Source organism: Canis lupus, chromosome 1 (assembly GCF_003254725.2).
Source record: "Canis lupus dingo isolate Sandy chromosome 1, ASM325472v2, whole genome shotgun sequence".
NCBI classification, from domain to species: Eukaryota; Metazoa; Chordata; class Mammalia; order Carnivora; family Canidae; genus Canis; species Canis lupus.
In genome coordinates this window covers 8408110-8425552 of record NC_064243.1, presented here as the reverse complement: position 1 = coordinate 8425552, position 17443 = coordinate 8408110, and the positions used below count along the sequence as shown (strand labels likewise).

The following is a 17443-nucleotide window of genomic DNA, read 5'->3' as shown; positions in this document are numbered from 1 at the left end:
TTCTCATGTTCTCTTTTTTCAACATCAAACTATGAGTGTGAATATCAAGGGCCAGTGCAGCCTTATGCAACACCAAAATTGGTTAATGATGTTTATTTCAATATTTTAGAAGAAGTGTTATTTCTTGACATTTTGGCATTGATTCTTTGGTAGCTATCTTCAGACCCTGTAATTGATGGAGAGGAAGGAATGTAGAGGAATGTTTTACATTCCACTTTATAACAACAGTGTTTTACCTCTGCACAACAGATGCCACTGACATATGATGACTTCTAAATACAAAAGCTGAACTTCATCAAAAGGGTCTTGACCAAAGAAAAGAGGATTTCTATACGGGCATTATCTATATGCAGGAGTCATTCTGTTGGGGCCAACTTTCATTTATATTCTTACATGAGGTCAAGCCCGTTTGATTTACTGCTTGTAATCCCCTTGAAGTGGGAATTGTGGTAGCAATGTGAGTGCTGTATTAAGTGCAAAATATTGAGATTTTACTTGATTGCACATAAGAATTTTAAGATTTATAGAAGATATATATACTTTTTATTGCAGATAATTAATGGGGCAGTGATCTTTCTGCATTTCTTCAGCTATTAACTTATCTTTTTTCCTTTCTATAGGAAATGAATGTAGAATCCATACACATATCAGTTATATGGGTCAATAATCTAAAAAATTGAATCACTATATTATTTTGATAAAAATATCTAGACCCTTGAATATAAGTATTGTCCATATGGTGACTAAATTTCAAGCTATCATGTTTAACACATTTAGAATCTGATTGTTGTTGTTGTTGTTGTTATTGTTGTTGTTGTTATTGGCATCAGCAAAGCAATACTCTGCAAGGTACCTGCCACAGAAAAAATTCTATTATACAGACAATTCCAGCTTAGTACCAGAAAACATACAGTGTTTAAGATCATGACATTATGATGGATGATGGCACATTCCAAAACATATCAATCCTCTTTCAACTGCAGCTGCACCCTTATGCCTCTCAAAATCATTAATTCAACAGCACTGCCTTTAGAGCATGATTCACAATTAAATTCAAACTCACAAAGATGTATCTGCCAGTAATTCTTAAACTCTTTGTTATCATGACATTTTCTTAATAATTCCTCAATTCTTGTCGTGCATATTCATCATGGGATATATGTATTTCGTTCATAGAGTTAACCAGTATTTATTGATTACTTACTACTATAAAGCAAGAATATGGTGCTATGAATTAGTCCTATTTTCTAGGACACTTTATAGGTTGTACCAAGTTTTTTCCTTCCTGGAAATTATGAACTAACCTTATTTTTTATAAAGTGCATCTAATGTGTTTAAATGGGGATCAAAGCCTGCAGAATTTTGCAGTAGTTTTTGAGATACACAAAAAATTATAAAGCAAGGTTTGGAATCATTGCCTAATAATCAGATTTTCAACTATAGAATATCCAACAAATGGGAGTGGCTGTGTATTTTTATTTCGCTTACTAAAACACTATCAAATCCTGGAGAAGACAGTAATGAATATCTGTGATTATCATATGCTGAATTTGACTGTGAATACAGAATATTTTGTGAGTCAGTCTAAGTGTGCATTAAATACTTCATAACACAAAAGAAAAATTGGTTAAATTCTTGCTTAAATTAAATAAGACATTCCTTACCAGAGTTATGTATATGATATGCATTTAAGATTGTGTGAAGGAGACAGTGTCATTTTGACAGAGACCTCGCTTAGCTTTTACCCTTATGTTTCCATTGTACAATTAACCATTTCACCCTCACCATAGAGAATACATGCAACACAAAGTATAGAATGAGTAAGTGAGAGAATGAACTAGTATTTTAATTAACCCATTTTCCCATACATCAAATGGGAAAGGGTAGTGTTTTACACGGTGTGTGATGTTCCCAAGGGACATGGTAAAGCTTTTTGAAGGCTGTAGGTAGGTATATAAATTAATACTTTGCTACCATAAAGAGGCGTATCTCTTTTCACTTAACTTGTTCCATTCTTTGTTTCTTTGCAGAGAGATTCAATGTGTATCTTATGCCTACACCAAATCTGGATATCTATGGTGAATGCACAATGCAGATCACTCATGAGAATATCTATCTCTGGGATATCCACAATGCCAAGGTCAAACTGGTGATGTGGCCTCTCAGCTCGCTGAGGAGATATGGACGGGACTCCACGTGGTTCACCTTTGAATCAGGAAGGTAAGCTCTAAGTGCCATAACCAACTGCAAGAGGTGGGTAACAAATAGACTCCTGAAAGACAAGTTCTGTTCACTAGTGCCTGGGATGATCACTGTTTTCAGAAAGGGTAGAAATCATCAAATATATAATTTCTTCTGATTTTTTTTGATAATCTGAAGAAAATGTGTTAATTCCCCAACAGGTTAATTACCCCATTCAAAACATGTCAGTCTTTTACACTTGTCTCAAACTAATTTCATAATTATTTTAACCATGCCATATCTCATAATATAATACAATGCTATATTTTTGGTGTATCCTATAATATTTTTGGTGCAATAGGATTCTCATGAAATTTAACATGTCCTGACTGGCATTATTTTTTTTGAGTTTTTTATAAGCAAAAAATTTTGAAAGGAGTTTTATATTAAATTACTTATATATTACTTTTTAGGTTTAAGATATGTTAATTCAGTATTCATTTATCCAGATTTCTATGTTAATAACATTAGTTAAGTGTAAATGTTAATTCGGGGTGACTGAAGAAATGTTGGCAAATCTGTAACACATGAAATGTATAACCCAGATTTTAAATAGAGTATGTCAAAGCAAATACACTGGTTTCTTGGTCATAGCATCTGGTTGGAATCCATAAATGTCTTAAACGAATGCCTGTCTCATAATCATTATTTATAGACACGAGTTTAGACATGAGCTTCAACCAGCTAAATGAATGTTTCTATGCAATGACCCGTTCGTGATGTTGTTGTCACGCATCCAAAACAAGGCCTACTTAGATTTGGGGATTCTATAGAAGAGATGTTTAATGTATCAGTCTTCACACTGGGGACATGATTTATACATTCTGGAAATGAATCTGTGATATTAGAAGACAGTGATAGTGCAGTTTTGTTGTACTTGATATAGCAATTTTAATTTCATAACTTTGTTCTTACAAAACTAATAAATACTTACTCAAGGTCATGTTCTAATAATATCCATCTAGGTTAGGCCAAGGCCATATGTCTTTTAAAATTTTAAGGAAAGGAAAAAAACCCTGAGCTGAGCTGAAGCTAATTTTACCAGTCTGGATCCTTTTGCACTAGGTCATATTAAACCCTTTCTAACATTGATTACTCAAAGACCCTCCAATCTTTTTTTTTAAGATTTTATTTATTTATTCACGAGACACAGAGAGAGAGAGGCAGAGACATAGGCAGATGAGGGACTTGATCCCAGGACTCTGGGATCACAACCTGAGCCAAAGGCAGATGCTCAACCACTGAGCCACCCAGGTGCCCCCGAGTCTCCAATCTTATATTTACTCAGTGGCTCTGAGTTCACTCAGCTGTCTATTTTCAGTCTGCATAGATACTGACACCAATAATAGCAATCACATTCTAGATAACTATTAGGAAATAAAGATTCTCTTAAGAAAATGAATATTTTTAGACATATACACTATTTAAAAATTATGTGGTTATGAAAAAGGGATTATAACTTATTCCCTAACATAAGGCTTATGATACTTTTTTTTTTTTTTTTCTGGATGTAAAAGTTAGTGTGTGTATAGAAAAAGTTATATTTTATTTTCATTGTGTAATAATATTACCTCCAACATTCTCTCCTCTGGATTTTTCTCCTAGGTATTCCTATTTTTCTATTTTCTCAACATAATGATTTGACACTTCTATGCATGACTCAATGCTCACCATGATAAATGCGTCACCCTCTGTCATCATACAATGTTATTATGATATTATTGACTATATTCTCTGTGCTGTACTTTTCAGCCCCATGATTCATTTATTTTATTTTATTTTATAACTAGAAGTTTGTACCTGTTGATCCCCTTCACCTGTTTCTCACATCCTGTTACCCTCTCCTTTCTGGCAGCCACCACTTTGTTCTCTGTATTTATGCATGTTTGGGTTTTTTGTTTGTTTATTTGTTTTGTTTTTTATATTCCACATATAAAGAAAATGATATGGTATTTATTTTTCTCTGTCTGACTTATTTCACTTAGCATAATACCCTCTAAGCCCATCCATGTTGTGCAAATGGCAAGATTTCTTTTTTTTTTTAGGGCTGAATTCCAATGCAGGGTGTGTGTGTGTGTGTGTGTGTGTGTGTGTGTGTACCACATCTTCTGTTTCCACTCATCTATGAATGGACCTTTGGGTTGCTTCTATATCTTAGTTATTATAAGTAATGGTATATTAAATATAAGGATGCGTGCATCTTTTTGAATTAGTGTTTTCATGTTCTTTGGATAAATATCCAGTGGTGGCATTACTGGATCATATGGTATTTCCACTTTTAATTTTTGAGGAATCTCCATACTGTTACCTGTCTATTCCCTCATATCAGAAGGCATCTACTCAGGATTTTAAATAACAAAGTTTTTTCATCTTCCTTTATAGTGGTTATGTACAATTTTCACTCCCATTTGTACCTGTCCATCAGTTTTTGCCAATTTCTTGTTCCTCCAAAGTCTTTATCAGGAACATACTAGCTCTACACAGGTGTTTAAAATGACATTCTTGACCAAAACATCAAACTACCTGACGTGCACCTTGGCTTATCTGACTGTCAATATTAATTGGTCTTCTATGATTTTGGTAATTTTTAATAATTTTAAGGTACATTAAAAAATAAAATATCTCAGAGTAGGTAAGGCCCATAATCCTCAAGGTTTTTCTGTTTTATTTTTGTTTTGGTATTTGTTTAGTTTTCTGGGTTTAGGAGATAATTTTTTCTACACTTTTTTTGTTTGTCAGAATAACTTCTTAAAAAATGGTTAATAATATCTAAAAATCATCTTGACACACATACTCCTACATACCCTAGGAATCAGAGAGAACTAGATTTAGATCATAGCTTTGTCACTTGTTAATAACTTAGCATGGGCCATTCAACCCCTCTGTCTTCTAGTTTTCTTTTTTTGTGTTAGAAGAATTTTAATCTCCACTTCCTACATAAATTTGGAGAGATTGAGCAAAGTTTGTGAATATAAAGCAGCATACAGCACAGTATTGTCACATAATGGGCATTTAAGAAATCATGATTATGTACTCTTCCTCAGAAATTATATAATTTGTTTATTTCCACTTTCTGAGTGAAGTTTCTACTTACCTCTAAAGAGCTCTATTAGAGAATTCTGTGAAGGTATATCCTTAGCCAAATACTGAGAGATAAGTCAAGCAAAAAGCTTGGGAGAAGCCAGTGTTCAAATGCTGGAGCAATTATTAGAAACTTGATGTCAAAGACTAAAAATCAGTGTTACCTGTCAAGAGTCATGAATTTGAGGCAAAAATGGGACCTGGTGCAGCAAGACTTTGGGGGGAAATAAGGGGAAAATACTGAATGACTGTCTTTATGCTAACTGGTGTTTGGATGTAATTTTATGGGTTACTAGGTGCCTATTTCATTGAAGAATCAGCAAACATACAAGAACTCTCTAATTTACCATGTGTAATTCATTGGAATAAGTTACACTTCAATAGTTTTGCCTGTGGGAAAATCAGAGTGTAGGGCAATGAAAATCAAACTTCCTTATCCTTAAGTATATTAGGGAAAAATCTAAAAGAATCTCAGTAAAAAGCTACAAGAACTAAGAAGTGAATTTAGAGAGGTCACAGCATATAAAGTCAATAGACAAAAATCAGTTTTATTTTATATACAAGCAATGCATAATTGAAAAGGAAAATATTTTTAATATTTCTTATAGTGTAAAAATATGAAATATATATTGTTTTAACAAAATATATGTGAGAGCTGTACACTGAAAACCACACAATATGGCTGAGAGAAATTAAAGAACACCAAAATAAATGGAGCTATATATACCATGTTTGGGAAATGAAACACGCTATATTCATAACAGTCCTCTTGGAATCAATGTATAGATTCATTGTAATCTCAATAACAATCCCAAATGACTTACCTAAATTAAAGGACTAGTTGATTTTAAAATGTATTTGGAATTGCAAAAGACCTAGAGTATCTAAAACAATTTGGAAAAAACATTTTTGATGGACTTCCACTACCTGATTTTAATACTTGTTATAAAGCTATAATAATCAAGACAGTGTGGTATTGACATAAGGATAGACCTAACAATCATTGGAAAAGAATGAAAAGTTCAAAATAGACACCTACTTATATGACCAATTTATTTATTTATTAATATACTATGATAATTCAATGTGGAAAAGAAAAAAAAATGGTGCTGGAATGACTGGATACCCATTAAAGAGAAAAACAAACAGCTCTTACCTCAGGGCCCTGGACTCAATTGTGCCCAGTTCCTCTCCAGCAGTATTCATATGTTGAAGTCTTAATCCCAAGTGTGAAGGTATTTGGAGGTGGGGCCTTGGGGCCTTTGGAAGACAATTCAGTTTAAAGGAGATCATGAGGGTGGGGCCATCATGGGAGGATTAAAGTCTTAATAAGAATAAACAGCAGAAAGCTTGATCTCTCTCTTGCCATGTGAGGAAAAGGTGGCCATCTACACGACACAGAGTCCTCACCAGACATTGATCATGCTGGAATCTTGATCTTAGACAGCCTCCAGAACTATGAGAAAATAAATTTCAGCTCCTTAAACCCCTTGTCCATGGTATTTTTTATGGCAGCTCAAGCTAATATACTTCACCATACCCTCCCGCAAAAAAAAAAAAAAAAAAAAAAATCTCCAAATGGATATAAACTTAAATGTAAAAGCTAAAATTATAAAATTTATAGAAGAAAACATTAAAAAAAACTCTAACCTTGAAATAGGCAGATGTTTCTTAAATACTAGACTAAAAGCACAATCCAAAGAAAAAAATATTGATAATTTGGGTTTCATCAACATTAATAACATCTGCTCTTCAAAAGACATTCTATAGAAAATGAAGGGGGAAACAAAGAAAAGAAAAAGTCAAGCCATAGACCAGGAAAAAAATTCACAAATCCGTATCTGATGAAGAATTTATATTAATAATTCTTAAAGAACTCTTACAGCCCAAAATAAGACAAATGATCCTTTAATAAAATAATAAAAAAAAATGTGGACAGGTTATAAAGGAAGATACGCTCATAGACAATACAAACAAGAAAAGATGCTTATTATCATCATTAGTCTTGAGGAAATATAGATTGGAAAGGGTGTGCCTGGGTGGCTCAGTTGGTTAAGTGGTTAAGCATCTGCCTTAGTCTCAGGTCATGATCCCAGGGTCCTGGGATGGAGCCCCAAATCAGGCTCCCTATTCAGTGGGGAGTCTGCTTCTCCCTCTCTGTCCTCCCTGCCCCATCCACCCACCACCCCCCCCACCCCGCTGCTTGTGTGCACTATCTCAAATAAATAAATAAAATCTTAAACACACACACAACACACACACACACACACACACACAGAGATATCAGTTTATTCTCTCCCCTCTATCAAAAGACAAACAAAACACTGACCCTGTCAGGTGAGAAGGAATCACTCTTACTCTGTCTCATTGCTAATGTGACTGGAAAAAAGAACACCACTTACAGTAATAGTTTGGCATTTTTGTGTGTGTGCCACATGACAGAGCAATTTTACTCCTAGATATTTACCTACCAACTGTCCCCCAAACAATATACAAATACTTGCGTTGGGAGGGTCAGAGCAGCTTTATTCATAACAAACACTGGAAAAATCAGGGGCACTTGGGTGGCTCCATTGGTTAAGCATCTGCCTTTGGCTGAGTCATGATCCCAGGGTTCTGGGAGTTGGGCTCCCTGCTCAGTGGGGAGTCTGCTTCTCCCTCTACCCCTCACCCCTCTCATGCTCTCTCTCTCTCTCTAATAAATAATAAAATCTTTTTTTAAAAAAAGGGGGAAAAATTGGAAAATGGCCATCAATCCGTAAATGGAAAGACAAATTATAATGTAGTTATACAATGAATACTACCTACTGGTGACTCACAACATAGGTAAACCTCAAAAAAATTATTCTAAGCGGTATGTATGATTTCATTTGCAGAAAATCCTATGATGAACAAAACATAATTTTTAGTGACAGCAAGCCAATCAGTGGTTGCCTGGGGTTGAGGTTGGGATTGGAAAGAATGGACTGTAAAGGGACAGTAAGGAAGTTTGGAGAATGAAGAAAAATGTTGGGTATTCTGATGTTCATCAAAAAAACATGGAACTGCTTACCAAATGTTAGTAATATTATATGCAAATTATACTCCAATGTTTTCAATGTGAAAAAAAATTGTGGGGAAAAAATAGAACATTAATAGGTCTTCTGTTTTATATGCTTTCATACCATTTGGATGTTTGGCAATGACCATTGTTACTTTTATAATAAAAATACTTCTTCTGGAAGGAATGGAGCCAAGGAAGGAGAGAGAGCCTCAAGCATTGTCTGGACAGGGACTCTTGAAACTGTGAGATATAACTAGGCTTTTTTTTTTTTTGCTTTTTTTTTTTTTTTTAAGATTTTCTTTGTTTATTCATGAAAGACACAGAGAGAGAGGCAGAGACACAGGCAGAGGGAGAAGCAGGCTCCCTGTGGGGAGCCCAATGCAGAACTCAATCCCTGGACCCAGGATCACACCCTGGGCCAAAGGCAGACAGACGCTCAACCACTGAGCCACCGGGGCACCCCTACAACTAGACTTTTGTTGTAGAGATACTACAAGGTCAAAAATCTGTTTTGGTAACCTGGCCAGGTGTTATACTTTCTATATTCTCTATGTAAATCTCTATTTTTAACCCTTAGTATTGAGAATTTGTTTGGATACCTATCTTGTCTGATTAAAAAGTCAATACAAGCTTTTGAAAGAGATGTTGGAAAGAAAAGCTTAAAATCACTCATAATTTCTTCATTTTAAGATTACTGCTTTTAATATTCTGATGGACTTCTTTCCAGTGCATTTTAAAATCAATGCAAATAAAGATATTTATCCTTTGTTTTCACTTATTATACTGAGAAGTAATCTCTGAGTCCTTTAAAATCAAGATTCTAATGGCTGTATGGCATCTGAACATATGGCTTTGCCATCATTAATTTAACATTAAGAAGTTTCCAAAATAAACTATTATAAATAAAACCACGCTGACCATCTGTGAAAAGTTGTGCAAATCTCTGATTATTTCCTTAGCAAAGCCTTTGTAAAGGCTTAATGGGTCAAAGGATGCGAATGTTTTCAAGATTCTTCACGATATAGCAAATTGCTTCAAGGGAAGTAATATCAATTCATACATCTTCTAATGGTACAGAAAGAGCTCTTCTTAACCCTATAACCACAAGCTTTAAGATGATGATTTAAGATGTTTCTATTTTGATCAAGGACTTTGATATCTCTTTTTTTTTCTTTTCTCTTTTTGTTTGTGTCTTTATCTTTAAAATTGGAGGTCTGTCCTTGTATATACTGTTCATTTTTATTTTTTTCCTTTTCTCAATTTGGGTGTCCTTTGCCCTTTAATAATTGGACTACTGACCATTATTCTATGCATCTATTTGGTAAATTCCAGACAATCCTGCTCTTGTTAAAGAGAGTCAAAGGCAGAAGTTTTGCCTATGCTTGATCCAAGATTAAAAAAAAAAAAACACATTTTATTCCCTGGGTCAGGACTGGGAGTCAGGGAGAGAGGGGAGGGCACAGATGATGAAGACAACTTAAAGGACAGATTGGCAGGTGAGACCCAGCCAGTCATTCTAGTCAACCTTGAAGATCTGCATTTTCTGGGTTTTATTACATTAGCTTTTTGCAGAAAGCATATTATTTGGTAAGCAATTTTTAGCCATTTGTTTATACTACTGCATGTACTGAAAAGTAATAAATTGGATATGTCAAATACTCCTTTTGTCACTGACAGGCTTTTTTCAAATGTATTGTTAAATTCCACTATACCGACAAAACATAAAAATAAACAGTAGGAGAGGACCTAGATCATTCTTTCTGGAGGAAAATATCTCACACATCCTCATAATTATAATCATACACCATAAACTTCAGGGAGCACATGGCAGGTATGAGAAGAGAAAGAAAATAAGGACCAGGAAGCTTTCAATGGGAATTGTCCCTGGAGAAGCATGGTGTCTGGGAGATGAATTCATAGTCTCATGCCAGCTTAGAGCAATCGCTCTTTTACCATAATGATTGTAAGTTTGCATTTTTAGAGTAAAAGACAACCAATCTGCTATGCAGCTAATTTTTTTCTCAAAAAATCAGAAAAGATATCCAGACCTGCTGAGGAAGTCATAGGATTCATGATTACGTGCAATTTTATCCTGTGGAAGACAGAATTATGTTTTTAACTGCTGATGTGGTATCTTCAGTTCATACAACCTCATAAATATTGTAAGCAAACATCAGAATGGGTTCAAATGGCTGCATAACAAAATTCAAGTGAGCCCTAAATCCTTTTTTATAAAGTTATTGTTCAAAACTTAACCTCCCTATTCAGCACAATGCTTAATATAACAAAATAGGTGCTCAAAATTTGTCTTACTAACTTTGATAAAAACATCTTTATTTAGAAGCTTAGGAAGAAATCTGATTACAGATTTTAACAATTGGAAATGTAAAACAGTGCTTACTACAATACCATTTCTTTGGGAAGATGGTCAATGGAAGCAGTTCCTTGTGCTATAATCAAGGATTCTGTGATGTCACAGGTAGACATAATTTATTCCTAAACCTTTTTGTTCACAAATGCAGAGAGAAATCACTCTTTGTCTAATGCATCACCAATTAGTGAAAGGGAAAAGTAGGACAGAGAGCTCTTAAAAAAACATCAAACCATGATCTAAAAAATATAGATATAAATTAAACTGTATCGAAATTTAAAACTTAGCTCCATAAAAGACACTTTTAAGAGATAAGACAGTTCTGGAGAAAAGATTTGGAAGTCACATATTTGACACAGAACTTGTATCCAGAATTTGTAAAAAAAACTTCAAAATTTAATAAGAAACAAACCACAACTTACAATTTAAAGAACAGGCAAAAGATTTGAGCAGACATTTCATCAAAGAAGATATATGGTTGACCAATAATCACACTAAAAGATGGCAAACCTAATTAGCATTAGGGAAATACAAATTAAAACCATTATGAAATATAACTCTTGACTTATTATTATGGCTAAAATAAAAGGAAAAATCTGACAATACCAAGTACTGACAAGAATGCACAGCAGGTAGAACTCTCATATTTCTGTTAGTGGAAATGCAAAATGATATAGCCATTTAGGAAAACAAGTTGGCATATTTTTATGTAAAATTAAACATATACATCTCATATGACAAACAATCCTGCTCCGAAGTTATTTCCTCAAGAAAAATAAAAATATATGTTCATTAAAAAAAAAACCTGCATATGAATAGCCATTTTATTCATTATTGCCCAAAAGTCAAAAACCAAATGCCCTTTACTGAATGGGTAGGCTGTGGTAAACCGATAAATAGAGTGATAAATCCACAGATACACAAAACAAGATAGGTGTATCACAAATGTATTATTCTAAGGGAAAGAAACCAGATCCAAAAGACAGCATACTCTGTTATTGTATTTATATAATATTCTAGAAAAAGCAAAACTATAGTGGTAGAAAATAGACCAGTGATTGCCAGCAGGTGGAGTGCAGAGAGGGGTTGACTTCAAAGCAACAACATAAGGGAAATTTGGGGGATGATGAAACTGTTCTTCATCTTGATTCTAGTGGTGGATCTGTACTCTATACATTTGTCAAAACCCATAGAACTCTGTAGTATAAAGAATAAATGTCACTGTATGTAAATTTTAAATTTAATTTTAAAAAAGAAGGAGTTTCTCATGTATGGTCAAATGATGTTTTACAAGGGTGCCAAGACTTTTCAATAGGGAAAGGATAGTCTGTCTTCTCATAAATTGTGCTAGAAAAACTAGATATCCAAATGTGAAAAAAATAAAGTTGACCCCTTACCTATCACCATATACAAAAAAATTAACTCACAATGAATCAAAGACATAAGTGTAAACCTAAAAACTTAAAACTTTTAGAAAAAAAACAGAAAAATCACAGCTTTGGATTTGGCATTGATTTCTTGGATATAACACCAAAGGCATAGGCAACAACAACAACAAAAAAGACCAATTGGACTTAATGAAAATTTAAAGCATCTGTGTATCAAAAGATAATATAAACAATAAATAGAATAAAAAGTCAACTCACAGAATGAGAGAACATAATTACAAATAATACCTCCAATAACAAATTAATATCCAAGATCTATGGGGAACTTATAAAACTCAACAACAACAAAACAAAACAATATTTTAAATGAGCAAAGGACTCCATAGTTCCCCAAAGAATATATACAGATGACCAACAACTACATGAAAAAATACTCACAATCACTAATCTTTTGGGAATTGCAAATTAAAACTGCAGTAAGATTCACAACCATCAGAAGTGTTGTAATTAAAAAAAAAAATTGGAACCCTGCGTTCTTGATGGGAATGTAAAATGGTAGAGCCACTGTGGAGAACAGTATAGAGGTTCTTCAAAATATTATAAATATGATTGCCATATGATCCAGCAATTATACTTCTGAGTATACTCAAAAGAATTGATAGTAGGGTCTTAAAGAGATATGTGTACACTCATATTCATAGTGGCATTATTCACAACAGCTAAAATGTGGAAGCAAGCACTGTCCATTGATGGATAAATGGGTTTTAAAGACATGAATAATAATTCAGCTTTTAAAAAAAGAAAATGCTGATATCTATTCCAACATGGACGAATCTTGAGTAAATTATGCTAAGTGGAATAAGCCAATCATTAAAAGATGAATGCTAACTGATTCCATTTATATGAGATATTTAGAGTAGCCAAAATCTTAGAGAAAGAAAACAAAATGGTGGTTTCCAGGAGCTAGGTGAGAAGCAATGAGGAGTTACTGTTTCAGTAATACAGGGTTTGAAATTACAAAATGAAAAGAGTGATGAGGATGGATGGTGGTGATGGTTATACAATATTATGAATGTTTAACACCAGTAACTATATACATAAAAATGATTACAATAGCCAACACATATTGAAGAAAAAGAACAAAGTTGAAAGACTGACAGTACCCAGCTTCAAGACTTACTATAAAACTAAAATAATTAAGACAGTGTGGTCTTAATGAAAGAATACATAAATAAATCAATGGATTAGAATAGATAGCCCAGAAATAAAACCATATAAGTACAATCAACTAATCTATGACAAAGGAGCAAAGGCAAGACAATGGACAAGGAATTTACACACTCCACAAACATTAACTCAAAAATGGGTCATAGACTTAAATGTAAACTGCAAAACTGTAAAACTCCTAGGAGATAACATCAGAGAATACCTCAGTGACCTTGGGTATGGCGACGACATTTTAGTCACACCAAACACAGGATCTATGAAAGAAATAATGATAAACTGCACCTCTTTAAAATTAAAAACTTAATATTCTTCAAGAGACAATGTCAAGAGAATGAGAAGACAAGCCACCAACTGGGAGAATGCTTTTTCAAAAGATACATCTGATAAAGGATTATTATACAAAGAACTCTTAAAGGTCAACAATAAGAAAACAAAACCCAATTGAAAAATAGACCAAAAGACCTTAACAGACACTTCATTAAAGAAGATATGCAGATAAGCATATGAAAAGGTACTCCACATTATATGTCATCTAGAACATGCAGATTAAAACAACAATTAGATATCACTATACATCTATTAAAATGGCCAAAATTCTGAACACTGACAATACCAAATGCTGACAGGATGTGGAGCAACAGGACACCTCTTTCATTGCTGGTGGGAATGCAAAATGGTACAACCACTTAGAGAACAATTTGGCAATATCTTATAAAATTAAACATACTCTTACCATCCAATCCAGCAAGCACATTCCTTGGTATCTACCCAAAAGAGATGAAAATGCTATGTCTATACACAACCTTGCACATGATATTGGTAGCAGCTTTATTCACATAACTTCCAAAAGTTGGAAGCAACCAGGATGTCCTTCAGTAGGTGAGTGGATTAAAAAATATGTGGTATATTCAGACAGCAGACTGTTTTTCAGCACTGAAGAGAAATGAACTATCAAGCAATAAAAAGACATGGAGAGACCTTAAATGGCATAGTAGTAAGTGAAATTTCACACTGCTGACTATATGATCCCAACTGTATGGCACTGTGGAAAAGTAAAAACAAAATGACACAGTAGAAAACAGCAGTGGTTGCTAGTGGTTAGGATGATGGACAAGCTAAGCACAAAGCATTTTTAGGGTGTTAAAAATGCTCTTGGTGATACCATATTGTTGGAATCATGTTATTGTATATTTGCCCAAACCCACAGAATGTACAACACCCAGAGTGAACCCCAATGTAAAATATAGGCTTTGGGTGATTTTGATGTGTCAGTGTAGGTTCATCAATTATAACAAGTGTCCCACTCTAGTGGGAGATGTTGCTAATGGGAGAGACTGTGTGGATGCAGGAAGGATGATGGGGAATCTCTGTAGCTTCCCCTCATTTTTGCTGTGAGTCTACAATTGCTCTAAAAAATTGTCTTAATAAGAAAAATTACATTGTACACATTAAATATATACAATTTTTACTTGTCTGTTATACCTCACTAAAGCTGGGAGGAAAAAAGAAATCTAGTATCTGGAAGTGTTGAAATATATTTTTGTTCTGTATTCTATAGTAATCTAATACCTCATTGGTACCAACATCTATTGGTAATTGCTGCTGGAAACAAAAAACATTCACTGCCCAAGTATTTCTTTTGACTTGCATCATGAAACCTGAGATGTATTAGTAAAGTTATATTATAATGGAAGAACATGTGTTTTGCAGCACTATTAGATTTGGGTAAAATATTGATCCTTCTATGTATTAGGCAAACTGATTTTCATCCTTGGTTTTTATACCCCTCATTTGTGACAATAAGGAAAGGCATACCTATTCTGTAGCGCTTTTTTGTATATGTAAGTGGAGCTACAATTTTAATTCTCTTTCCAGATTTTTGTTGTGGGAGGCTTAACATTTGTCTAAAAACTAGATGACTTGAGTGCACATGTATCAATCTGCTGTTTTTTTTTTTTTTTTTAAAGAACAAACTATTGCAATTTCAAAAATGTGAAAAATTTAACATTCAAGTCAGTGGTAAGTTCATTCTTTTGACTAATGAAGGACTAAAATATCTTCATTTGTATAGGGTTTTGACAGGACTGTAGCTGTTTAATTGAAAAATAACCAAAAAAAAATAGTAATTAAAAAAATTTTTAAAGGAGAAAAAAGAAAAACCATTTTAGCCCTTCCTTCTTCCAGTCCACCAGCCTCCCAGTGTTGTGGGGCTATGAGTGTGGTTATCACCATCATGAAAATAAATGAACACCAAATTGCAAGATTGATCTTGAGTGATGCCTTAATTCACTTTGAAAATTCCTCTTGAAGGTTTCAGAAATCGGTCAAAGTACCATGGATAAAACAGTGATATGTGCGTGCATCACTTCCAGAGGAGACCACTTTTCCAGATAGAATCGCTTTGTATGTTTATATTCAGCACATTTGTTAAAATACAATCTCTGTTTTGTAATTACACTCTGCAGCTGAAACTGCAAAATCACAGTCTGTTGTCTTAGCTTTCTTCATGGAAGAATGTTGATTTCTTCAAAGGAAGAGACCTTTTCTGATTCTCCCTATATTGCCTTGGACGGTGCTGTGAATGTAAAAATAGGTGTCTGCTGAATTTAATCATCCTTATATACGTGTTTCATCTGATAGCTTTCAAAGCCCTTATTTCAAAGTATATTATTTCATTTTATGCCCATATCAGCATAGAAGGTGGGCATAACAGAAAACATTTTTATCAAGTTTTCATGGATGAGGAAATCAAGTCTCAGAAAAGTTAATAAAGTGTAACTGAGGTCACTTGGAAAGTAAGTGGCTGGCAGATGCAGAAGTCTAGCCTGAGTTGTCTGATTCATGCTCCCATGTTTTATCACACCATGATTGCTCAGGGAACAATGATCTAGTGCTATGATCTGAATGTCTGTGTGCCCCCAAAATTCATGTGTTGAAACCTAACCTCCAAGGTGATATTAGGACGAGGGGCCATTGAGAGATGATCAGGTCAAAAGCCTAAAGGAACCCTTCATGAATGGGATTTACTGCCCTTATAAAAGAGACCCAAGACAGCTCCCATCCACCATATGAGGACACAGTGAGAAGACAGCCGTCTATGAACCATTAAGTCTTACCAGACATCACATCTACCTGTGCCATAATCATAGACTTACAGTCACCAGTACTGTGAGGGAGAAAAAAAAAATTCTTTTGCTTATAAGTCACCCAGTAGATGCTGTGCTGCTACAGCAACCCAAATGGATTAAGACCCCTAGCTACTCTATTTATTTGAAGTTATTAGGCAAGTTAAAGGATTCATTTTAAGATATTTTTGGCATGGCCTAAAAATCACTCCTGGTTTTGACCTTTATCTGCCTTCCCAGCAGTCTCTGCCTACTTCCTGCTTCTTACTCTGAACTCCAGCCCCAAAAACTGGTTAATAAAGAACCTCTATGCTTTGCTCATGCCATCCATCCTCCCTGAATGCCAGCCACCTGCCAATGTTTCTTCACTGAACCTGTCCTAAGTTCCTAAAATTAGATCCCCTACCCTTTTGCTTGGATGGTACTGCCCTCCACATATTTCCTGCTCCCCTACATTTTCCAACATTCAGTGCTGTCTGGGGAACCTTATGACCAGTTCCAACAAGGGGCTATGGACAGATAATATAGGCTTTACTTTTTGATGAGGGTGCTGTCTTAGTTACCCCAGAGAGTTGTTCAGAACCAAAGTGGATTAGCAGGAGTGAGAAGTTCCTGTTGCATTAAAACCACTGAGATTTTGTTTGTTATTTAAGGATAAATCTATTTGATCCTAACAGAAATGGATAGCAGGAGAAGTGCTGCAGTAATAAAAAGCCTTAAAATATGTAGCACTAAAACAGTGGTTGAACAGGGGTGGAAGGGAAATGTTATGGCCACTGGGAGAAGGATACCATGCAGGGCTAGACATTTGGTGGAATTCTTGCCTCTTGGTATAATTTGTGATAACTTGCTAGGCTGATTGCCTGTCTAATGAGCTACTAGATAAGGACAGATTTGTAAGGACAAATTCAAATAAAAAAATAAGAGACTTCATTCTCTCTGTTGAAAGTGAGGAGAAGCTTTACCT

The 17443-nt window shown here is 34.5% G+C and overlaps 1 protein-coding gene across 2 annotated transcripts in view; it reads left to right on the top strand.

Annotated features, from left to right (window-relative positions):
• The window catches only part of DOK6 (docking protein 6), a 369596-nt gene that overhangs the window by 223097 nt on the left and 129056 nt on the right, over window positions 1–17443 (top strand). For both annotated transcript variants that reach the window (XM_035700481.2, XM_025422049.3), the window contains exon 5: window positions 2031–2220. In XM_035700481.2, the coding sequence (XP_035556374.1) occupies window positions 2031–2220 (190 nt within the window). The remainder of the gene's footprint in view (window positions 1–2030; window positions 2221–17443) is intronic.